The sequence below is a fragment of the Sus scrofa genome, chromosome 9 (assembly GCF_000003025.6).
Source record: "Sus scrofa isolate TJ Tabasco breed Duroc chromosome 9, Sscrofa11.1, whole genome shotgun sequence".
NCBI lineage: Eukaryota > Metazoa > Chordata > Mammalia > Artiodactyla > Suidae > Sus > Sus scrofa.
Genome location: NC_010451.4, coordinates 120,198,176 through 120,223,790, shown reverse-complemented (window position 1 = coordinate 120,223,790; position 25,615 = coordinate 120,198,176). Strand labels below are relative to the sequence as shown.

At 38.2% G+C, this 25,615-nt stretch overlaps 1 protein-coding gene across 16 annotated transcripts in view; it reads right to left on the bottom strand.

The window, feature by feature from the left end:
• The window catches only part of RASAL2 (RAS protein activator like 2), a 388,515-nt gene that overhangs the window by 106,027 nt on the left and 256,873 nt on the right, over positions 1–25,615 (bottom strand). For 2 of the 16 annotated variants that reach the window (XM_013979892.2, XM_013979894.2), the window contains exons 1-2: positions 13,086–14,233; positions 12,300–12,419 (exon numbers count right to left, since the gene is read on the bottom strand). The exons of 9 other annotated variants lie outside the window; for them this stretch is intronic. In XM_013979892.2, coding sequence (XP_013835346.2) covers positions 12,300–12,419; positions 13,086–13,173 — 208 coding nt within the window. In that variant the 5' untranslated portion in view covers positions 13,174–14,233. Of the gene's footprint in view, positions 1–12,299; positions 12,420–13,085; positions 14,234–14,413; positions 14,431–25,615 lie in introns of those variants that run through there. 5 more of the 16 variants (XM_013979893.2, XM_003130333.6, XM_021063721.1 and 2 more) reach the window with 3 other exon arrangements.

Here is a 25,615-nt window from a genome sequence, read left to right as displayed (position 1 = left end):
ACCTTTTCTTTAAGTCGACAAATTTATTCTCCATTATTACTATTATCATTTAAAAATTACCCTTGTTAATATAATAGAACAGATTTATATCTGGTCAAATAAATAACCTGAACACCATACTTAACTCCATTTCTTCAGCTTAGGGCTTCACATGATGATACTGGATGAGATGACAGAGAGCAGTTTCAATGTAAAAACACTGTTAACGAGAAAGGCTAAGAAAACAGCTCGGGGATATTTACACATGATTTCTTAAGTTTCAATTCAAGGAATCTCTGGTTCTTAGTAATGACAACCAGGGAATCATCATCACCATCATAATATAAGGACAGCTACAACATCAACCTATCATATATAACTGCTATTGTATGCTAAGTGTTTTATATTAATGTTCTCTTCAATCCCCATGACAACTTTCTGGAATTGGAATTATCACCCCTATTTTAAAGGTGAGGAAACGGGAGATGTTCCATTACTCTGCCCATGTTTGGAGGGCTGGTAAAGGGCAGAATCAGGATTAGAACCCATGCAGGTTGGATCTAGGGCTGGTATTTTAATCACCACGCATGCTATCTTGCATTTTGTATAATGGATATAATGTGTAATGAAGAAAAATAAGATAAACAATCATGGAGACTCTAATTTTCTTCCTTCTTTCTAAAAATAACTCAAAGAACTTTAACAATATGCACAGGAGTTCCCCTCGTGGTGCAGCGGAAATGAATCCGACTAGGAACAGTGAAGTTGAGAGTTCAATCCCTGGCCTCGCTCAGTAGGTTAAGGATCTGGTGTTGCTGTGAGCTGTGGTGTAGGTAGCAGACTCAGATCCTGCGTTGCTGTGGCTATGGTGTAGGCCAGCAGCTGCAGCTCCGATTTGATCCCTAGCCTGGGAACCTCCATATGCCTCAGTGTGGCCCTAAAAAGCAAAAAAACAAAACAAAACGATGTACATAATTCTTCATATTTCGAAGAGAATTAAATCATACTCTTGGAGTATCATTTACTGCAAACAAAACTCCATCATTCTCAATCCTGGAATGCTAATAAGAACACTCTAGTCAAGAAATAAAGAGGGAGTTCCCGTCGTGGCGCAGTGGTTAACGAATCCGACTAGGAACCATGAGGTTGCGGGTTCAGTCCCTGCCCTTGCTCAGTGGGTTAAGGATCTGGCGTTGCCGTGAGCTGTGGTGTAGGTTGCAGACGCGGCTCGGATCCTGCGTTGCTGTGGCTCTGGCATAGGCCAGTGGCTACAGCTCCGATTAGACCCCTAGCCTGGGAACCTCCATATGCCGCGGGAGCGGCCCAAAGAAATAGCAAAAAGATAAAAAAAAGAAAAAGAAATAAAGAGAAGTGAGGCAATGGGGTAAAGAGGAAAGATGACCTGCTTAATGCAGTGGTTCAAAAATTTGAACAAAATAGAAATTAAGCTATAAAAAAATACCTACTATTGAGTCCTTGAAACAAAAAGTGATGACAAATAACCTGCCCTTTGTGAGGGATAGATGAACAGGTGAAGCGCAGAGGTTTTTGAGGCAGTGAAAATACTACGTGTGATTCTGTAATGGTTGATGCATGTCTTACACATTTGTCCAAACCCACAAATGGTACAACATCAAGACTGAATCCCAATGTAAACCATGTACTTTGTGTGAGTATGATGTGTTGGTATAGGTTCCTCAACCGTAACATGTACCACTCTGGGGGGGAATATTGATAATGGGGGAGGCTATGCATTTGTGGGGGCAAAGGTATATGGGAAAATCTCTAACTTTTGCTTAAATTTTCTGTGAACCTAAAACTGCTCTAAAAGAATAGTCTTAAAAAAACCCAAAACAAATAGCTCCCACTCTTCTATCCTCATAAAACACCTCATCTTCAGTACACCTAAGTGGAGAGATGACTACTTAGGCCAATTCTAGGAGACAAACATAGATCAAAAAGCCTTAAGATTTTAGGTTTCACAAAGAACAATCTCTAAATAACTAGAAAGCACTGTTCAGCATAAAATGACTGTTTTGAACATTTCAATCTACTCATTTATAAGATTTTCTTAAGCTCATAGCTTTGTTCTGGTAAATAATATTTTGTCTTCGACTCTGGAAAATAATATGTCTTAGAGCAGAGATGTCCTAAGACCTTTATCTGAACCTTTTCTATAACTGACTTAATAATATATGCTCATTAACAGCAGGCTTCATATACAATCTTGGGTATAATCTAATTTCAAACTATGATTTCGGTGTTCATCTTCAAAATCTTTTTAAAAAATATCTGGTCCTTGATTATGCTAGGGTCTTTTGAGACTAATTTGGGTTTTATTTATTGAAAGCACTTAAATACAAATATTTAAGCCTCTCATGGAAAGATGAGAACTTAATCATTTACTGAGAACCAAATATGCATGTGGACCTCACTTATTAGTGAAGGTAACAGAAAGGGCCTCCATGCGATGTTGATTTGTAGTCCTTTAGCCACCAAACACTGTCAAGCCTCTCTTCAAAATGTCTTTTGGCTTCATTTTGTTCTCTTTTTTTCCGCTACCATCTATCATTCTAGTCCAGGACTTTTTTTTCTTTCCTTTCCTCATGTAGATTATGGCAGAACTCCCCTAACTGATCTCACAGACTTCTGTCTCTCCCTGCTTAAAGCTATCTTGCTCACCACTACCAGATTAATCTCCCTAAAACATCACTTTCTTGATGTAATTACCTTCCCAGAGATCCTAAAGGAAGACAAGCAGGCCCTGAGAGAAAGAACCACCTAGCTCCCACCTTACAGTCACTTTCTTCTGCCAACACTCTCCAACAAACTGCCTTAGTCAGATGATCCCTGCTCTTAAGTGAGCCATATTCAGTCCTCTGTGTCTGTCTTTGCTGCTAATGGTTTTCACTTCTCTGCCAAATCTTGCGTAAACTTCAATACCAATTTCAATTCATCTTCTTTCATAAAACCAGGCCTAATTATTCACCTTCCCTTGATTTCCAAGTAATACATTTGTTTAAGTTCATATTACTTGATTATGCATTCTCTAGTTTTGGGTACCGAACTATATTCCTGCCCAGTACTCTGTTCTAAAGCTCAGGTCTTGCACTGCAAGATTTGAATACTGGTGATCCTGTCTAAATTTTCAAATTAAACAAATTTTAATAAATAGAATTCTCTCATTTTTACATATTTCTCCCATGTTTCCATAAACTGCACCCATTCATGCTTGTCTTGCCTGCAGCACTAAAACAGAGTAAAAGATAACTGGTATCAAATTTTAACTAAACAGCTGAAACATAGTTAAGCACATTCTGGCCACCTTTTTTCTCCTTTAATAAATACATGAGATCATACAGAACTAACATTTTTGTATGTTAAAATGGTAAAATATCAGCAATTTTATGTGGTTTAACTTAATTGATAGTGAAACTATTAATATATTTTCTAATTATTTCTAATTCACATATGCCATTAAAATTTATCATCTAGTGAAGTTTAAGAATCACTCTCATTTTATATTAACTTGAATCCTCCATTATAATTGAGATTTTCATAAAGAAGCTTCATGGGAGATTTTTCGCTTCCATGCATCATTCTATTTAAAAATTCAGAAATTTTCAGGTTTTTATTAAGAATCATGACTTAAATATAAATTAATCAGGTTTACATCCCGATATTTTCTTACTCATTTCTATTTTCTTTAAATATCTGTTCAGCTTGATTTCCTTAAGTTTTGTTTGTTTGGTTTTTTTTTGTCTTTTTAGGGCCACACCACCAGCATATGGAGGTTCCCAGGAAAGGGGTCAAATTGGAGCTGCAGCTGCCAGCCTATACCACAGCCACAGCAACACCAGATCCCAGCCGAGTCTGCAACCCATGCCAAAGCTCACGTCAATGCCAGATCCGTAACTCACTCAGTGAGGCCAGGGATTGAGCCTGTGTCCTCATGGATGCCAGTCAGATAGATTTGTTTCCGCTGAGCCAGGACAGGAACTCAAGTTTTTTATTTGCATATCTCTAAGGAAAAAATTTGAAAAGAATTTCCTCTCTCCTCCCCCTTTTCTAAGGTTATCCTCTAAACAAAGGATGTAAGACTTAAAAGCCCTAAGGTAACCATGACCACACGTGGGGCTCAATATGGATTCAATTACCATGCTTAAATGTTAGCATGGTCCTTAGCACTTTTCTTCAATTTAGACACCAGAATGTCCATTTGTTTATTCACTTGCAATGAAAAACAGAACTATCACTGATTGTAAATATTAATGCAAGTGTGATCCAGCATTCATTCTTTTTCTGAAGTCAACCTATATGAGAAATCAAACCATAATTGGTAGATTTTAAACTACTGATTCAATTTCTTTAATGGCATTAGGTAGCAGGGCTACTTACAATTTTTTATCCTTAATATAATCAATTGTAATAAATTACATCATTCTGTAAAATGTCCATTTTCTCTACATTTTCAAATATTTTAGCATAAAGTTGTTCCTGATAGTCTATTTTCAAATCTCTGATTTTATGTAATTTTGCTTTTTTTCCCATTTCTAACATTGTTTATTCGTGCTTTCTCTTTTGTGTTGATCAAATCTTGATGGGTTTTATCTACTTTTCACTGGACTTTGGAGTTCCCGCTTGTTGCTCGGTGGTTAAGGAACCTGACTTGCATCCATGAGGATGCAGGATTGATCCCTGGCCTTGCTCAGTGGGTTAAGGATCTGTTGTTGGCGTTGCCGTGAGCTGTGATGTAGGTTGCAGACGCAGCTCGCATCCAGCATTGCTGTGACTGTGGTGTAGGCTGGCATTTACAGCTCCAATTAGACCCTGGCCTGGGAACTTCCACATGACGTGGGTGCGGCCCTAAAAAGACAGAAAGACAAAAATAAAAAAGAAAAAAACATTTTCATTGGACTTCTTAAAGAAAACTCAGCTTTATTGATTTTATTACATTTAATTTTTGTTTTCTATTTCATTATCATCTGATGTCATCTTCATTATTTCCTTCCCTAAACTTTCTTTGGGTCTATTCTTTCTTTTAACTTGTTGAGCTGAATGCTTAATTGGCTCATTTAATTTTATTTTTTAAACATAAATGATTAGAGCTATGAGTTTCTCAACTATTTTAGCAATATTTTACAAGTTTTGATATTCACTATTTTCAGGATGGTCAGTTCTAAGTATTTTATAATTTATTATTATTTCTTTGACTAAGGAGTTATAACAAGTAACTTTGAAAGTTTTTAAAAAGAAAAGTTTTAAAAGTAAAAATTCTGGTACTATTTTCTGACTTAGTTCATCTATGATCAGGAGAATATGTTCAATACGATACAAAGAATTTAATTGGTTGAGATTACACCTCAATCTATTGTCGGTTTTCATAAAGATGCCGTTATGTACTTGAGAAGACTATATAATTGTTGGATTCAGGAATCTTATAGATGTCCATTAATTCAAACTTATTATTTTTTTTTATTTTCTGTACCCTTACTAATTTCTGTAGACTGGACTATTGATTTATCAATTTCTCCTTATATTTCTGTCAATTTTTGCCTTATAAATTTTGAAGCTTTGTTACTGAGTGCATGGGAGATGGCTATAACTTTCTAGTAATTTTTATGTTGTATCATTACAAAAGGACTTCCTTTACCCCTAGTAATGCTTTTTGACCTAAAGATCCATTTGATCTCATTTTCATGGCTATGCTAGCTTTCTTTTAATTAGTATCTGCCTGATTTATCTTTTCCCCAAACTTTTACTTTTAACCCTCCTGGGTCCCTATGTCTCTCTCATTCACAGCATTAAAAAAAAAATTGAGTCTGACAATTTTTACACTTTTAACATTTTCATATATTGTATTTTCTGATAGTTGGATTTTATTTTTACTATTTTACTTTATTTCTATGATTTTTTCTGATTTTCTGTCTTTTCTCAGATTATGATAAAGTTTTAAAAATTCATTTTCTCCTCTACTGCTTTTGAAGTTATACACTCTATTTTCATTCTTTTTATTTTTTATTTTTTTTCCTTTTGAGGGCCACACCTATGGCATACGGAAGTTACAGAAGTTCCCAGGCTAGGGGTCAAACTGGAACTGCAGCTACCAGCCTATGCCACAGCCACTACAACACAGGATCCAAATCTCATCAGCTTGATACAAACCACATCAGCTTGTGGCAATGCTGGATCCTTAACCCACTGAGTGAGGCCAGGGATCAAACCCACACCCTCATGGATACCAGTCAGGTTCTTAACCCACTGAGCCACAACAGGAACTCATATTTTTATTCTTTTAATAGTTGTCCTTAACATTTTAACACATGGACCTAAAGCTAATCCTGATTTCTATCTTTCTCTTGAACAAGTCAATGATCTTAAAATAATTCAGTTCCACTCAGCCCCTTTCTATCTCTGACATATATAACTGTTGTCCGCTCTTTTACGTTTACCTTATCAGACTTGCAGTTATGAATTCTCAGGAGATATTTATCTTCCTTCCTTCCCTACCAGTCCAGACTAAAACAAATAAGATTTGTCAATTTTTGTCAGTGAGCATTTTTTTCTTTTTTTGCCTTTTCTAGGGCCGCTCCTGCGGCACATGGAGGTTCCCAGGTTAGGGTCTAATCGGAGCTGTAGCCACCAGCCTACGCCAGAGCCACAGCAATGTGGGATCCCAGTCGCATCTGTGACCTACACCACAGCTTAAAGCAATGCCGGATCCTTAACCCGCTGAGCAAGGCCAGGGATCGAACCTGCAACCTCATGGTTCCTTGTCGGATTCATTAACCACTGCGCAATGACGGGAACTCCAGTGAGCATATTTTAAAATTCCCACTTTCACTCTTCAAGGAACCCAGTCCTATGGAGAACAGTGGGGTGGGGTTTTCAGTTCTAATTCCTAGACTTTTGTTTGGTCCCTAAATTCATCTCCTATGTTGTAGTAATTAAATTTAACCTGGAATTCTGAGAAAGGCAAATGCCCCAGGGCCATTCACTGTCTGAATTTTTGGTTGTTTTCTTTTTTCTCCTCCTGGGGATGTCCTTTCCCTCCAGAAAGGAGAGTTCAGCCATTTAGTTTAAAATGTCTGTTTCATCAATATGACATTTCTAGTTGCTTCTGTATTATTTTTCAGGATGTCTAGTCTGCTGTATTGCCAGATGTGAGTTTTAATGTTTGAATGTGTTTTCCTCTTGACGTTAGATATAATTTTAAAAATCAGATAATAGTTGCTAATACAAATTATTAACTATGGTCAGCAGAGTCATTTAGAAACTTAAAAATATTTAGGTTTTATAAAAATCACTTTTATAAAATTATTCAATCGCTTGAATTACAATGAAATAAAATGAATTCATTAAATACAGTTTAGAAAATATAAAGGAGTACAAAATAGTTGTTGGGTATTTTCCTTCTTGCTACAATTAGGAAAACCCACTCATAATGTACTGAATAATAATGGCAAACACTATCAATGCACTTTAAATGTTACTTGCAGGTCTAAGAATAGAAGATAGTAGTAGAAAAAGGAGCAAAAGGTAGTAGCTCTTTCAGAATAATTTAGATAACTGTGAAAATGGCTGAATTCCAAACATTTGGGTCTCTGAATAGCATTCATTCCTTTATTCACAAAGTACTTATTAAGTTTATTACTTAAGCACCTATTCAGTACTATTCTGGAAAATGTTAAATATTAAGAGAAGATCCCCACCCTGCAGCAGCAGAATAGTGCTAGATGGGTACATAAATAACAACATAAAAGGGTACACAAATAACCAACTACAAGTCTGGATAAGATAAATGATATAGTAATACAATGGCTGTTAGCTCTCTCATCTTTCCTACTTTCCATTGCTAAATCTCTACATGAATTTTTGATTACTGTATGAGCCTCTCCCTTCTCCTCCTCAAAAGGTTAATTCTGTACTGTTAGTCCTGTCCTTACCCCCAAACCTATAAAGGATTTTGTTCTCTCAGTTATTCTCTTATAAGTTCCATATCTGCGCTCTCTTCTATCTAAAAACATGCACAGGTCTCTCCAATTAAAAAAAAAAAAAAGTACCATTTCTATCAGTCACAGATCTCTCCAGGTAAGAGGTGTAACCTGTGGCTCTCACTGTCTCACTGTCTGTTGTCTTTCTCAGTTTCATAAAATCTGACTTCCTCTTCTTCAACTTTAATGAGTGAAATAGCACTAATACCTTCACGGGTGATCAAAAGACTAGGTCAAATCCAGAGTGTTTTCTGACTTCTCCTTGGCTTTTGTAGTCAAGGACACTCTTGATCAGTGTTGACCTTCCCTACCTTGATACTTGTAATAACACAACACCCTGGTTTTCCTTCCACCATTAGCCTTGGTCTGTGTCTCCTTTTTCTCTCTATCCCAGTCCATCCTCAGCCCTACTCCTCAGGTGTTCTTCAAGATTCTGTCCTTGTTCTCTACTTTTTCTTGACAGTCTCTCAAGAGTAAATCACCTGTAAGGGCTTCAACTCTCTTTGTTCTCTAGATGGCTCCCATCAGAACCATATTTCTATCCAGATGTGTACTCGTTACCTCAAACACAATATATCTAAATGGAACTTACCTTTGTCCCTCACAAACTGGCTCCCTTTCTCAACTTCTCTATTTCTGTTAGTAGTAACACCAGCCTCCCAACTTCAAAAATAAGTTTGACTCATTTTGTTCCCCACTCCTCCAACTGATCACTAATTCTGCTGACAGAGCCTTTGTAATTTCTCATCTTTTCATCTCAGTTGTTGATCTAAGCTGTGCAAATATTCAGCTGTACCTGGAGTGCACCTGGGGCTGAAAAGACAGAGGATTGAACCCCTATTGTGGAGGCAGTCACAATCTAGATGAATAATAAATAAGCAAACAACTAATTATAATACAGAGGGTTAAGTGTTAAAAATAGAGGCACTTATTTAATACCTGGACTACTGTAATAGCTTTCAAACCTCTTTAACTGCTTCTAGTCTCTTCCCTCAATGTGACACTTTCAGATATGTCTTCCTAAAATAACTATTTTGACCATATCCTTTTTTTTAGTCAAGAATATTTAATTCTTCCCAAATGCTTTCAGGACAAAATTGTCACTAATTAGTCTGTCATGAAAGATCTTAAACAGTAAGCCACCAAATATCCTTCAAGTATTATCTCCTATTACTTCCTTTTTTTTTTTTTTTTTTCCTTTTTAGGGTTGTACCAGCGGCATATGGAGGTTCCCAGGCTAGGGGTCGAATCAGAGCTACAGCTGCCAGCCTACACCAAAGCCACAGCAACGCAGGATCCTAGCTTCGTCTGTGACCTACACCCCAGCTCATGGCAATGTGAGATCCCTAACCCACTGAGCGAGGCCAGCGATCAAACCCTCATCCCCACAGACCCCAGTCAGGTTTGTTAACCACTGAGCCACAAAGGGAACTCCTCCTATTACTTCTTTACATGCACTTTCCATTCCTTCCAAATCAGTTTACTCACTGGGCATGAATGTAATATTTCTCCTTCTCTTCCCTTCATACAGAAAACTCCACATTTCCATAAAAACATATTCTATCTTTTGAGATTCAGGTTAAATCCCATCTCTGTAAGGAAACACTCAGTGTTCCTAATCAAAAATGATGTCTCCCTTCAAATTTTCAAAGCAGTTTTTGCCTGGATCAATCATTTCACAATCAGGTACTGCCTTATTTCATTTTCTCCATTGCTGTTTTGAATTAACATTAAATTTTTTCTCACTTAATTGTACACAGTTCATGTTTTCTCTCTTACCAAACTCTGTGTTTCTCACAAGCAGCTTTTTATCTTATACATCTTTGGATCCAGCCACAGTAGCTAGTTCATGGGCAAGATTTGAAACAGTGGTAGGGGTTTTAGAAAATTCAGTCTGGATGAAGGGATGATGCTGACAGAAGAAAACACACACACACAGGCAGGAAAGGGCAATATTTGTCCAAGACGGAGACAGTTAATCAATTTGGTGCAATGAAGGGTACTCCCCACACATGACCTACCATCACCAAAAGAAGTACTAGAATGTCAAGTGGAAAGGCCAGAATAAGTTCCAGACTAAGGCGTTCCACCTTTATCTGACAGGAGATGAGGGAGCCCTGGGAGGTTTTAAATAGAATAATAAAGAGGGCATAGTTTTGTGAAGTTTCATCAAACCAGTATTGTGCTAAATTAATAGGAAAGGCCTGAATATCAGTTAAGTGACTCTAGTGCAGAGATGAAGTAATAAAGCCTAACCAGCACTGAGTGCTTTTCTTTCAAAGAGGGAAATCTGCCATAAAATTCCTTAGGCAAAGAAACCACAGTTGCATAGGTTCTCTGATTCAATGGCCCCTTTGGGCCCACTTGTCCTAGATTCACCACAGAGTAGACTGTTTTCTCTTGGCATCTTCACTGGGAAAAGCACGTTCTACCATTAAGGTCGCTGATGGTAACTACACTAGCCAATGACTCATTACTTAATCCTCAAGTTAATCCAAGCTCTATCAAGAGAGTTTGCTCCTAGTTCCTCTGGAGGAAGAGTTGAGTAAATTCCTGTTTACCCACAGATGGAGATATTTGCTACTCGTGGTCAAGACCAAGCTTCAATCCCCAAACTATGACCTGCTGACATCCAGGGCTCAGCCCTGCCACAGCAGAGCGGAGAATGCATAGCTGTCTACTCGCTCGGTATAACTTCTTGTTTTAGCTCTTGAGCAGAACCATGACTCTGACTTCCTTGTGTTTTATCTATTACATCTGTTCAGGTTTCCTTACATTAGGTAGACAGTTTGTAGGAATTTGCATTTTTCTTCTAAGCATGTCTTAATGTCCTTTGTCTTTTTTATCCTCATTTGCGGATAAAGAGGAGTGGGAATGGGGTGGTATGAGAGGGGTACAAACTGTAGTACCTTTTATCTGCCCATCTCTATGTGATCAAATCCATTTTTGGCATAGTAGGATAATGGTCAAAAAAGAAATTAATCTTGAGGATAGATAATTAGAATTCATAAAACTATCATGCAAGAGCAAGGGAAAGAGGACTACCTGCCCTTCCCGAGATGCAGTAGGATCTAAGTGGTTGGTTTTACTCAGGGATATTTGTATTTGCTTTTCTTTATTGATATTTCTCTGTTGGGGGGGAGGGGGGAGGGAATGTGAAGCATACATTAAGAGCAGCTTCAGGGAAATGAAGAATTAAGAGGTACACATATTTCTTAAAGTCACCCAAATGTCAGGATAAGCAAGACTATGATAAACAAATTTAAGAATAGGACTAATATCTATCTATCTGTATCCATCTACATATACATGAGTTTTTACAGAATCAGAAAAAAATCTGATTAGTACGACTGTACATCTAAACTGCATGAAAAAAGAAATCACTTACAGAATGTTGAGATTGAAAACATAACTGAATTAATAAATAAAACAGAAACTTATGCTAAATATAATTTTTAGAAAAGGTAAAATTAGAGATATCGTTTGGAATGGCAGAGACTTTTCACAGGTTACACAGAATAAATTAGAACACTATAAACTGTGTCCATTTATAATAAAGACATACTTATATTTAGGGAAATATATTATGAGATAAATCAAATTTATAAAAAAGATAAAAATGAAGGCAATTATTAATCTAACAAAAGTATTCACAAACAGGAATTTTATAAGCATCAAACTCTCCTATTGCATGTAAAATGCAACTGGACTCACAACCTAACTTTCCTAGGAATTTGTTTATTACATCAATAATTCCATAATCCATAATTGCTTTACTTAGACATTTATTAGAAAGTACTCATAAATGAAAAGTTAAAGTAATGGCTGGTCTATGTGTCCCATTTTATGTATTCAGTAGAAATCTTATATATGAACATTACAAATATTTCAAACCTTGTGTAAAAGCTACTTCTCAATCCATGTTGGCTTTCCTTACACACAAAGCCTACTCCACTCTCATACGGCAAGCCTCATCATCTTGTACTGAAAGGTATAGTAAAACAATAATATATTTTGGCTAGTAGAAGTTTTCTAAATACCACGAACAGCTGACCAGATGACATGATAATAAGCCTTGCATGGAGCTGGCACTCTTTGTTAAAGCCAAGCAAACTGTCTCTTATTTCTCATAGCCAATGCTGGTGGCACTATTTCGACAGACATAAACAAAACTTGAAAAGCAAACAACTTAAACATACTCTGTTAATTTCTCTTCCCCCTTTCAAAAATACAAATGTGGATTTTAGAAACCACGAGTCTTACTCCCCAAAGTAAGAGAAGTTCAGGCAACAAAGGGTTAAAAGAACAAGCGGAGCCCTACCGTACCCAGAAATGACAGAAGGCTCTTCTCCTCTTCCGTGCTACTATCCAACCACTCGGCCACATCACCGGGGGAAAGGAGACTCATTCTCCAGCCAGAAAACTTTTCCATACAGAGCACAATTACTGAATGATGGAGCGGGAAAAGAAAGATACAGAGACAAAATTCTTGGGGGTCTAACACTTAAATTGCTGGCTAGGCGGTAACGATGAGAGAGAAAATGTGGTCCTCCCTCCACTCTGAATTCTGTCTCTGTGACATCAATCTAACACAACGGGGAGAGGGGGAAGGGACTAGAGAGGGTTAAAAGAGGGTGAGAGAAAAGAAGGGAAGAGAGATTTGTCCTTCAGTCTCTCGGTGTTAAGCTTTAGCCTGAAAGAGAAAGCCAGGGTAAAACTGAATAATGATTTGTGTTCAATGTCAGGAGAAAGCAAAGGAAAATAAAGAAGACAGATATTCAAAGAAAAAGAAACAGGTTCCTACACTGAAGCAGCTTAGATAACCAGACAGCACAATAGCTCATCAGTTAAGTAAATCATATCATCAAACAAAAACAAAGGCAAAAGAACAAATTCAGCATTTTGTTTTGTTCTGAGAAGAAAGGTTTTCGAATTTCCTTTCAGTCAGCCCAAGAGAACGGCAGCCCCCTAACCCCTTCCTGCTTTGGCTGCTTCCACAGCATCCCAGCCCCCTTTACGAAGATTTGCTGCGAGCAAAGGCAGGTTGATAAATCTGTGAATAGGAAGCCCTCATCCCCCCTTTCTTCTGCTCCTCCTCCATTCCTCCCCCACCTCGCATGGCGACTGCATTGATCGACAATAATGGAATCTGTAACTGACTGCCAACAGCAACATTAAGGATATTACAAGTCCACTTCATAAGAATTCGAGCCGGTGGTCGGAACTTGAGGGCAACTCTGGGCTTGTAGTCAATAGCTTTGTCTTTCTTAGCAAGAAAGAAAAGGGGGTGTGTGTGCGTATGTGTCCGTGTGTGTCTGTGCGTGTGAGGGTGTAAAGGAACGAAGGCTGAAATCTGAAAGAAGAAAGAGAAGTGAGCTTGTTGGGCTGAAGATTCAAAGATCCATCAACATGGCAAATAACTGCCCTTCAACTTCTGTCACACTTACAATGTCATGGTGAAGGACTGAGATCCAGATGGATTCTTCTATGTGATTTACAGTACATATTTACATGCTTTGATTCTGGATTATTTCACAGGCTTATACTTTATTAATAGGCAGAGAAAAATCAAGCAGAAGAGGTCTTTTGCAAGATCTATAAATCTCTAATATCCCTGTTCTCTGGAGATTGATCGAGTTGGTTACTGTGCGAAAAAGACTTTTAAAAAGATAGTTTCCCCCTGCATTAGCAAAACATCAGCTCTGTTCCCGGTAATCTACTCTCTGTTTTAGCAAACTGACTTCAGAGAGAATTCTCACGGCTTAAGGGTTCCTGTCTCAATATATGTGAATCCACACCCTTCTCTCCATGTTTACTTCATTATTCTTCATCTGAACTCTTAGTCCCTTGGTAAGCTCCCTGAGGACACAGCTTTGTAACCCTGATGGCTAGAGCAGTGCTTGGCACTTAGAAGTTTATTTAATACTTATTGAAGTTTTGGCTGGCTGCTTTAAAAGTTTCAATAGCTTCCACACTGGCAGGAGATTTCAGGCGGAATATTTCAGGATCTCCTTTTAAAATTAGTCATTTTGACAGACAGTGACTTAAAAGCAGTTGTAGTAACAGTACCAACTGATTGAGAAGATAAGAATGTGAAAAAGTATAATGAATTCATAATGTTTAAATAAGCCTATATTTTATTACTCAAAATAACTATATTAAATTGAAAAATAGTGATAAATATGTATAGAAGACACTTTATTGAAATGTCTTGCTTGGTAAGCGTAAGCATGGGTTGATAATCACTTTCTTCTTCTTTTTTTTGGTCTTTTCAGGGCCACACCTGCGGCATACAGAAGTTCCCAGACTAGGGGTTGAATCGGAGCTATAGCTACTGGCCTACAACACAGCCACAGCAATCCAAGCTGCCTCCGTGATCCACACCACAGCTCACAGCAACACCAGATTCCTAACCAACTGAGCAAAGCCAGGGATCGAACCTGCATCTTCGTGGATCCTAGTCGGGTTCGTTAACCACTGAGCCATGACAGGAGCTCCAGATAATTCCTTTGTGATAACTTTTTATAACCCATCAGTATCTCTGTAGCTCCTGGGTTGAAACTATTGGCCTAGAGCATCAAGTTCAAACTTTTTGGCTCCTGTTTCTTTCTTGGTATGGGCCCCTAGACTCTCCTTGGCTCTGCCATGCTGTACTACTTACCTCACTCTCATGCCTTTGCATGTTCTACACAAAAAAGTAATCTACACAAGAGCAGGAAAAATTCATATGCTTTGTTCATTGCTATATCCCCACTATGAGCATCATCTGGCACACAGTGGGTATTCAAAAAAAATTTTTTTTTTTTTTGTCTTTTTAGGGCCACACCTGCAGCATATGGAGGTTCCTAGGTTAGGGGTCTAATCGGAGCTGTAGCTGCTGGCCTACGCCAGAGCCACAGCAATGATGGATCTGAGCCACCTCTGAGACCTACATCACAGCTCACAGCAATGCCAGATCTTTAACCCACCATGCGAGGCCAGGGATCGAACCCGCAACCTCATGGTTCCTAGTCGGGTTTGTTAACCACTGAGCCACCACGGGAATCCCCAATTTTTGCTGTTTGATTAGGATACGTCCTTTTGCATATACACTTCACAACTCTGAACTGATCCATTGAGATTCAGCTTAAATACCACCTCTCCAGCTCTTCCCAGACACCTTAATGTAGACTTAATAGCTTTCTCATCCATACTTTCACTGTTATTACTCCTATTTACTTTACTGAAATTATTTGTTGGGTAGTGATTCCTCCACCATACCTTGTGCCTTTAGAAGGCAAAAACTATGTTCTACTAATTACAAAAAAAAAAAAATTAATGCCTCATATATAGTGGCTGATTAATAAATGTTCATTGAATGATATATTACTAAAAGATTATGATTCCATATACCAAAGACAGATTAATAAAAAAGAATCCCACATATTCCTTAATTTTTTTGTCTTTTTAGGGCCACACCCATGGCATATGTAAGTTCCCAGGCTAGGGGTCCAATGTGCCACAGCCACAGCAATGCCAGATCAGAACCCATCTACGACCTACGCCACAGCTTGCAGCAATGCTGGATCTTTAACACACTGAGTGAGGCCAGGGATTGAACGTGCATGCTCATGGGTACTAGCTAGGTTCTTAACCACTGAGCCACAACAGGAACTCAGAGAATCCCACATATTCCTGACGTAAGGATCCATACCACTAGTCTCCAAATCAACAACCAAAATAAAATCAAGTTAAGGAAAAAAATAAATCATTCTATTTATTTTAGCAAAAAAAGGAAGCATAGGCAAAAGGGCATCATCAAAATAATACAGTACAATAAACATGCCTTCTATAAACAGACAGTCAGGAAAGGAGGCACCCAAGAAAAAGTTCTGGATTGAAATTTTGTCATAAAACATGGGACATCACAATGTTTTTCTCTGCTCACAATCAGAACATAGTATGAATTAGTCCTCTTTATGTAAAATTTCCCTTACAGATAAAGCCATGAAATCTACCTGAAGATATAACCATTCTAGATAATGGACTGTACATTTTACTAAAATATGAGTAAAGAACATCAAAATAGTAGGACTCTCAGTTAAGAAATAATGTTTGGCTATAATTTTCTCAACAAATCACCAAATCCCATTCATTTTGGTGGTTTATCATGTGTCTGACATGTAACAAGTACTTATTCAACATTTGTTGATTTTACTTATTATATTTATTTTACTCATAAATGTGATTGAAAAGTTTCTACTTGAGGGCATTTATATTTCCCTGTAAGTATATATGTACTTGGCACATTACTTAATGTGCTGCAACTTACTAAAGAGTTTTCTAGGCACTTCGGTAAGTGCTCTACATACATCTCATTTAAAATTCTTTTTTTTTTTTTTCAGTTTCGTTGATTTTCTCTACTAATTTCCTGTTTTCTTTTTTTTAATGATTTTTATTTTTTTCCATTATAGCTGGTTACAGTGTTCTGTCAATTTTCTACTGTACAGCAGGGTGACCCAGTTACACATACATGTATACATTCTTTTTTTCACATCATCATTTAAAATTCTTAAACAGGCACTGGGAACTATTTCCAGTCTCTTAGGATAGACCCTGATGGAAAATAATATAAAAAAGGGAATGTGTATATGTGTGGCTGGGTCACTTCGCTATACAGCAGAAATTAGCATGACATTGTAAATCATCTACACTTTAATTTAAAAAAAAAGTAAAATAATTTTTTTTTTTTTTTTTTAGGCCTCACCCATGGCGTATGGAGGTTCCCAGGCTAGGGGTCAAATTGGAGCTATAGCTGCTGGCCTACACCACAGCCACAGCAACGCAGGATCTGAGCCACGTCTGCAACCTACACCACAGCTCACAGCAACACCAGACCCTTAACCCACTGAGCGAGGCCAGGGATCAAACCCGCAACCTCATGGTTCCAAGTCAGATTTTTTTCCGCTGCACCATGACGGGAACTCCAAAAAAATAAAATTCTCCAAGAGCAATGTAAGATAGGTATTATCTTCATTTTACGGATGAGAAAACCAAAGATCATAAAACTTAACTTATTCAAGGTAACATAAGTAGTCACAGAAATGAAATTTAAGCTTCTGAATGTTTGCAAGGTTCCCTGCTATACGAATCTCTATCCTACAAGGACTAATTCAGGCAGGGGTTAGCGAACTTCTTCTCTGCAAGGCCAGACAGGCACACATTTTAGACTTTGTGGGTCATATGGTCTCCCTCACAACTATTTTAATTCTACTATTACAAAACAAAATCAATCACAGGCAATATGTAGATGAAGGGGCATGGCTGTATTCCGATATAACTTTATTTATTAAGGAAAAAAAAAGAGAAAGCTGTGGGCTATAGTTTACTGACTTCTGATTTAGGCACATTAAGTAAACATCTTTTGAGTAATCAGTATATGGGTAGATCTCTAAAATAATTATTTGCCTGGGTCAAATAAAGTTTTGCTTTATAAATGAAGAACTGTCATTATTTTACTTTCAAGACACTAAAAAAACAAGTTATATTTTCCTCGCACTTCCTCAGTCTCATGGTCTTATAGGAAACAATTTTTATTTGAATATAGAGTATAAAACATGTAGCTCTCTCTTCAATTACTTAACATTCCTGATTTGTGTTATAGCTGCCTGTTCGTATGCTTTCAGAGTCACTTGTTTGACAACATTAGTGAGAAGTGCTAAGCACTGTTCTAAGCCCTGGATACAGCTGTGAATGAAAGAGACGAAATCTCTGCCCTCTTGAAGTTTCTATTCTATGAGGAAGAGGTAAACAATGCACGAGATTTAAAAAGTAAAATAGGAGTTCCCGTCGTGGAGCAGTGGTTAACGAATCTGACTAGGAACCATGAGGTTGCGGGTTCGGTCCCTGCCCTTGCTCAGTGGGTTAAGGATCCGGCGTTGCCATGAGCTGTGGTGTAGGTTGCAGACACGGCTAGATCCCGCGTTGCTGTGGCTCTGGTGTAGGCCGGTGGCTACAGCTCCGATTCAACCCGTAGCCTGGGAACTTCCATATGCCGCGGGAGTGGCCCAAGAAATGGCAAAAAGACAAAAAAAAAAAAAAAAAAAAAAAAAAAAGTAAAATATAGGGAGTTCCCATTGTGGCTCAGTAATAACAAACCAGACTAGTACCCATGATGAGGCCGCGGGTTTGATCTCTGGCCTCGCTCAGTGGGTTAACGATCCGGCATGGTTCGGAGCTGTGGTGTAGGTTGCAGATGCGTGTCAGATCCTGCTGTTGCTGTGGCTGTGATGTAGGCCAGTAGCTACAGCTCCAATTAGACCCCTAGGCTGGGAACTTCCATATGCCTCGGGTGTGGCCCTAAAACGTAAAAAGCCAAAAAAAAAAAAAGGAAAATATATATTGTGGTATCTGGTGAACAGTGGCAAGGAAGAGGATAGGCAAGGAAGAGGATACATGTCTTGTTTTTATGAATTTTCCTATTGTGGGCATTTCATACAAATAAACTCACATAATGTGCGACGTTTTTCACCCGACTTCTTTCATTTAGTTCGTAGCATGTATCACTATTTCATTCTTTTTAATGGCTGAACAGTATTCTTGGGTTGTTTTCACTTTTTAATATTATAAATAATGCTGCTGTGAATATTTTTGTACAAATTCTTATGCCTTATACTTTAAAAGGATATCCAAATAAGATGTATCCTGTAGTGGAGTTCCTGTCATGGTGCAGCAGAAACATATCCGACTAGGAACCATGAAGTTTCGGGTTCAATCTCTGGCCTTGCTCAGTGCGTTAAGGGTCCGGCCTTGCTGTGAGCTATGGTGCAGGTCGCAGACGCAGCTTGGATCCTGTGCTGCTGTGGCTGTGGTGTAGGCCTGCAGCTACAGCTCTGATTAGACCCCTAGCCTGGGAACCTCCATATGCTGTGGGTGAGGCCTTTAAAAAAAAAAAAAAAAAAAAAAAAAAAAATATATATATATATATATATATATATATATATATATAAATCATGTAGTCTACTTTTTCTACACCAGAAAAATTTAAATGCTACAGCAGGAGAGCATTATTTTTAATTTTACAAGTTCCATGTTTTCCTCCCAATTCTTCCAGGATTTCCATCCTTCTTGAAAAAGCCAAAACTACTGAATCAGTCTCTTTTCTCCTGCTCTATTACTCCTACACACAGGAAAAGAGTAATACTAGATACTCAGGAGTGGACAAAGGCAGGTAATACATAACAAGAGATCTTTCCCTAAATTAATAACTAAAGTTGGCAGAAGTTAGTTTTATTTGGGGGGGAGGAGTGGACTTTATATTTTGATATAGCTTAAAACTTAAACTATAAAACAAAAAAGGTAAAAGAAGACTACAAGGAACTCTTACGTATCTTTTATTCAGATTCACCAACTGTTTACATTTTACTACTTCTGCTTGACCATTCTTTCTTCCTTTTTTCTTTTGTCTTTTTACGGCCACACCCATGGCATATGGAGGTTCCCAGGCTAGCGGTCTAATCAGAGCTGTAGCTGCAGGCCTACGCCACAGCCACAGCAATGCCAGATCCAAGCCTCGTCCGCACAACAACTCACGGCAATGCTGGATCCTTAACCCACTGAGTGAGGCCAGGGATCGAACCCGCAACCTCATGGTTCCTAGTCGGATTCGTTTCCACTGTGCCATGATGGAAACACTGACCATTCTTTCTATATATATATATATATATATATATATATATATGCACATATATGTATGCATTTTTTAAACCATTTGAGAAAGTTGGAGACATTATGCCCTTTACTGCCAATGGCTTCAGCATAGGTTTTCCAAAACAAAGGGCATTCTCTTATATAATTCAGAACAATTATCAAAGTCAAAAAATTGAAAACTGCTGTTGGTGGGTATTTTAAGGATAAAATTAAATATGCCTCTATGTGAAAATCTACTATACACACTCTATTTCAGTATCAAAGTCCTTTATTTGAAAAACAAACTGTTTACAAGCAATAGTGACTGAGAAATCACAAGTACTGATTACAAGTATAATTCAGAGTTTATATCATATAAACATAAGGTCCAGCATATTTTTGATAAAGGATTACTAGTGAATTTATTAATACTGAATACATTGTTGTGATAAAGGACTGGAAGTAGGAATAACTCACTTTTTTAAAAAGGCACTAAAAGAATAAGTAAAGTGAATGCATTTCCATCATGATATTCCTTTGAATATACACAACCTTTTGCCTTGAAAAAGCTTAAAGCAAATAAAGGTCAAATCATAACTCTTATATTTTGGTGAAGAGACATTTTACTGTAATAGGAACAGAGTTGAATATTACAAAGTTTTTGGCTCATTACATTAAAAGGTACCCCATAAACATATGTATGTATATATGCATGTGTATGCATATATACATATATGTATATGCATATACATATATTATATAATCCTCCAACCACTTACATATAAGTTATATATCAATGAATGCACTCACCCATTGTTTTCACTTGCTAGAAATATTATGTTATGGTTAGAGCCAAAGAAAGAATGAAGCTGGATTATTTTGATATGTGAAGCCACAGAAAAACAAGGATGTTAATATTATAAGAGCCATTTCTATTGCATGATTATTTAAAACATGTAATAGAAGGTGCTTTGCTATTTTCCGGTGAAAAGGGGTATCAAAAGGTAAAGCAGTTTTTGATCATTGTACAACTATAAATGTAATAAAATTCATTAAAAAAAGAAAATCAAAATACAGAAAAAATGTAAAGCAGTTTTTTTAATAAAAAAGCACTATTAGGAAACTTATAAAACAGAAGCTTACAAAGGAACTTAACAGAGACTAATGGCAGATTTTGTTTGAGGAAGTTGACGACTATCTAGAATTGAGATAATCAGGAGTTCCCACTGTGGCACAATGGGATTGGTGGCATTTTGGGAGTGCTGGGACACAGGTTCGATCCCTGGCCCAGCACAGTGGGTTAAGGATCTGGTGTTGCCGCAGCTACAGCTTAGGCAACGGCTTTGGTTTGGATCTGATCCCTAGCCTGGGAACTCCATTAAAAAAAAAAAAAAAGATAATCAGTTTCTTGAACACCAAAGCTATTCTTTAAAGGGAAAAAATGTAAATAAAGTGATAACTGTAGTTAATGAACAGATAACTCCTCAGAAAGATCCAGAAAGTGGCTAAAGTATAATTATTCTTAAATTACTTTCCCCTAAAATAAAGTTAAACTTTACAACTAATTGTACTCAAAGCACTTTTTGGAATCTATTATTTAGTATTTCATACAATATCAAGCAAACAGCCCCTCAGTATCTACTGAGTGAGTGGACAGACGGATGGATAAACCTACACATCTAAGATTATCACTGCTATGCAAGTAAACTGAAAATCACTAGGGCAATATCTTCTTTATCTATTTTATGCAGAGGACCAGCAATAGTTTGAACATTTGTATCATGAATAATAAAAGATCAAATATATTGTACATTTATAAGGTACTGGTAGTACATGGAGTGCTTTACATGTGCCAACTAAAAATTGGCACTTGCCATCTGGCTCTACAAGAATTAAGTCACTAACCACTGCAGTCACTGACCTTCACCCTAACTGATCTCTACGGATCTTCACCCGAAACACACTCTGAGACGAGTTTAGGGTGAAAATCAGGAATGAGGCACTGTGCTCTGAGAAAAACTAGTAGAACTGGCCTTTCAATAGATATTTTCAGGGGAAGATTTTATGAGCCCAAATTCTTGCATTTTCTCATAGCTGAAAAAGCAATAAAATCATTAATGGAGACATCTGCTCCTCGTGATTAGCAGTAACCTTCATGAGACTAGCAGCAGCCTTCTGTAAAAACGTGTGTTTGATAGCATTTTGTGTGTGTGTGTGTGTGTGTCTTTTTAGGGCACACCCATGGCATATGGAGGTTCCCAGGCCAGGGGCTGAGGGTTGAATCAGAGCTGCAGCTGCCGGCCTACACCACAGCTACAGTGACTCGGGATCCGAGCTGCATCTGCAGCCTACACCACAGCTCACAGCAACACCAGATCCTTAACCCACTGAGCAAGGCCAGGGATCGAACCTGTGTACTCATTGATGCTAGTCAGATTCACTTCCACTAAGCCACGACGGTAACTCCACATGTATTACTCTTCACCAAAATCACCTATGTACTGACTTCCCCACCATCCCTTCAGAGCCATTCCTCAGTGCTCTTAGAGGCTCTCTCCCCGACTGTAGTCCTCATCTTGCACCCCAATTAAACCTAACTCGCGGCCCTCAGATAGAGCTTTTGTTTTTCAGTCAACACGTTTCATCTCATGTTTTCCTCATAACAAAACCCTGTGTGGTAGTAATATTTTCCCCACTTGATACATGGGGGGAAACTACGGTTTAAAGAAAACTGAAGTTTAGAGAGGTGACAAAGTCACAGAGCCAGTAAGGGGCTGGGGGTGGGGGTGCCAGGACTTAGACATTCCTATTCCAGAGCTGATACTCTTAAACACGTTCCATATTAGAGTGTTCGCCTATGAAATTTTTAGATATTTTAGGAGAGGCTTGAAATGTGAATAGTCATTAAGTGGGAACTAAAATTGTTTTCACTGCTCAGTGATCTGAGAGACCACAACAAGGGTAAATAAATTGTGTAGGAATCCAAAGATCCCACCAGAATCAGGAAGCCAGATCCCATAGTTTCTAACATGAAGGTATGAAAAGATAAACTTGGAATTTCATATACTACACATATAATTCATTTTATTTCTTTCCACCAATAAGTGATTCTGACAGTCTGATTATTTTTAACAGGTATATCTTAACAAAAGGGATGTTAGTGCAACACTTAGCACAGAAGAAGTACTTAATATCTGTTAAATGAATGCATAAATGAAAATATTTTTCTATGCCTGATCAGGATATGGGACAGGCTGTTTGACCCTACGGGCATTTTAATGAGGCTGTTTGATGCTATGCTTGAAAACTTGCCACTGCTAATAATTTTAGAGTGGGAAACCATGTCAATTTTTATCCATCATTTTAAGTAATGTTTTTAAAGTTAGGGAATGTTACATGACAGAGGAAAAAATCTGTTTGGTAGATTTAAGAGACAACCTAGGAGTTCCTATGTCGCTCAGTGGGTTAAGAATCCAGTGTTGTCACTGCTGTGGCATGAGTTTGAGCCCTGGCCTGAGAATTTCCGCATGTCACATGTGCGGCCAAAGAGAGAGAGAGAGAGAGAGGAGGGAGAGAAAACCTAATTTTGGCCATGTGGTACCTGATAAAAGTTACTGGGTACTAATGATTATGGGTATATAATGATTATTATGAAAATAAATATATATATTATTACAGAAATGTTTAAGCAACTCAAAAAAAAATCAAGGGGTTTCACGTCTTTTTTTTTCATTAAAAAAATCAGGAGTTCCCGTGGTGGCGCAGTGGTTAACGAATCCGTCTAGGAATCATGAGGTTGCGGGTTCGGTCCCTGCCCTTGCTCAGTGGGTTAACGATCCGGCGTTGCCGTGAGCTGTGGTGTAGGTTGCAGACGCGGCTCGGATCCCACGTTGCTGTGGCTCTGGCGTAGGCCGGTGGCTACAGCTCCGATTCAACCCCTAGCCTGGGAACCTCCATATGCCGCGGGAGCGGCCCAAGAAATAGCAACAACAACAACAATAATGCCGAGGGAGCGGCCCAAGAAATAGCAACAACAACAACAACAAAAGACAAAAAAAAAAAAAAAAAAAAATCAAACTATTAAAACCTTTTAATAGATTCATTTTCACTTGGATTGTTAAAAGACCATACACAGACAGGCCTAGAAAACAAACACTGCAATCAAGTCTTTAATTTCCTTTTGATTAGAATTTTAAGTTGCAAATTGGGCTTTAATATAAGAATGAATTGGACTGGAATAAACAGTTGCAGCAGTAGATATGCAAAACATGCTCCATTTAAGTGAGTTTTAAAGGCAGAACTTCTTTAGTAGTATCTACCTGGGAGGGTCCATACAAAAATGGAATACATAAAATCATGGTACCTAAAAGAATCAGAAAAGTTTCTTCTCAAGAAGCTCATGGTCTATACTTTTCTGAGGATCTACCCTTATCATCCAGATTTAGGGAAAAAAAGTATCCTTAAGGGCTTTCTCACTTAAACTAAGCTGATCCCTAGTGAAGAGTAAATTAAAAAAATACGTTAAGTACCATCTGAAGAAGGAGAAGAGGAGAGTACTTTACTACTATTGATGGAATGGTAGGTTATCGTTGCCTCAACAATCTACCCCCCTACTTTGTACACAGACTGAGAGGATTCACTCCCTCCCTCCCTGTCAAAGAGAACACTGTGTAGGCTATTTCCTATGTCCCCTATGTTTGAGATAAACCCAAAGTGGATTCAGTATCCCTACATTTCAAAGCAAGTGAGAAACAACTGGAGCCAGGATCCTCCTCGGGGTTACTGGGAGGTGGCTTCTAATATCTCTAGTTCTCAGTCCTTACAAGAAGAGGGGGGGGATTTAAGGATTATCTTCCAAAATGTCAGTGCTGGTCTAGAAAGGAGTGCTCTTCCGTCTATCCATCTTCCCCTCCAACCTAATAAAGAAGCACCAAAGGAATCACTTACAAAGACTGGGTGTGTCTGACCAGTAATTCATTGCAGGTGAGACAGCTGAGACAGTAACCTTCTGGAGAAAGGCAGGGGAGGAGGGAGGGAAGGGCAAAAACTACGTTTTAACGGTGCTTCCTAAAAATTCTTAAGCTGAAGTCCTAACCCCTGGTACCCTAGGACAAGACCTTATTTGGAAATAGGGCCATTACTTATGTAACTGGTTAAGATGAGGTCATGAGAGGGAACCTTAATCCGATACTGCTGATACCCTAATAGAATGGAGAAATTTAGACACAAACGCATGCAGAGATAACACCACATGAAGATGAAGGCACAGATTAGGGTTATGTTTCTACAAGCCTAGGAATGTCACAGACTGCCAGAAAACTAGGCAAGGAACAAAGTATCTCCCATAGCCCTCAGAAGGAAGCAATCCCGCTGACATCTTAATCTTGGACTTTCAGCCTCCAGAACCATGAGACAATACATGTTTGTTGATTAAGGCACCCAGTTGGTAGTAATTTTTATTTTTATTTTTATTTTACAGCAGCCTTAGCAAAATAATACACTGACCAAGATTCAGCAGTGAGGCAGCCCATAGCCTTGTAATTATATGTCTGGATAAGTAAAAACTTGTGTCCCTTTTCCCAATCCCCTTTTCTACCTCCAATGCCAGCTAAGCTAGAAGCAGAAAAAGGAAGGGAGAAGGATGGAAGGAGTGAAACAATCGGCTGGGCACCTCCCACTCAAGGTGGGTTGGTGGGAGGGGAGTTAATCTGAATATTAGATAAAATTTTAAATTGAATTAGATTAATGGACTGTTTAATTACTGAAAGTAATTTGAAAAACTATTGGCTCCCCATCACATTATTAGAGATCAGCTTTCTAGAAGTTACAGCACAGGTGGGGGCTAGGACTGCAGAAAACAACTCCCTCTCCCTGTTTTCTTAGCTTACAAGCAGAAGCAGCCCTAGGGGGTGAGGGACCTAAAGCTTGCTCTCTTTGTGGGCTATCTTTAAGAAAAATAACACAAAATTACAAAC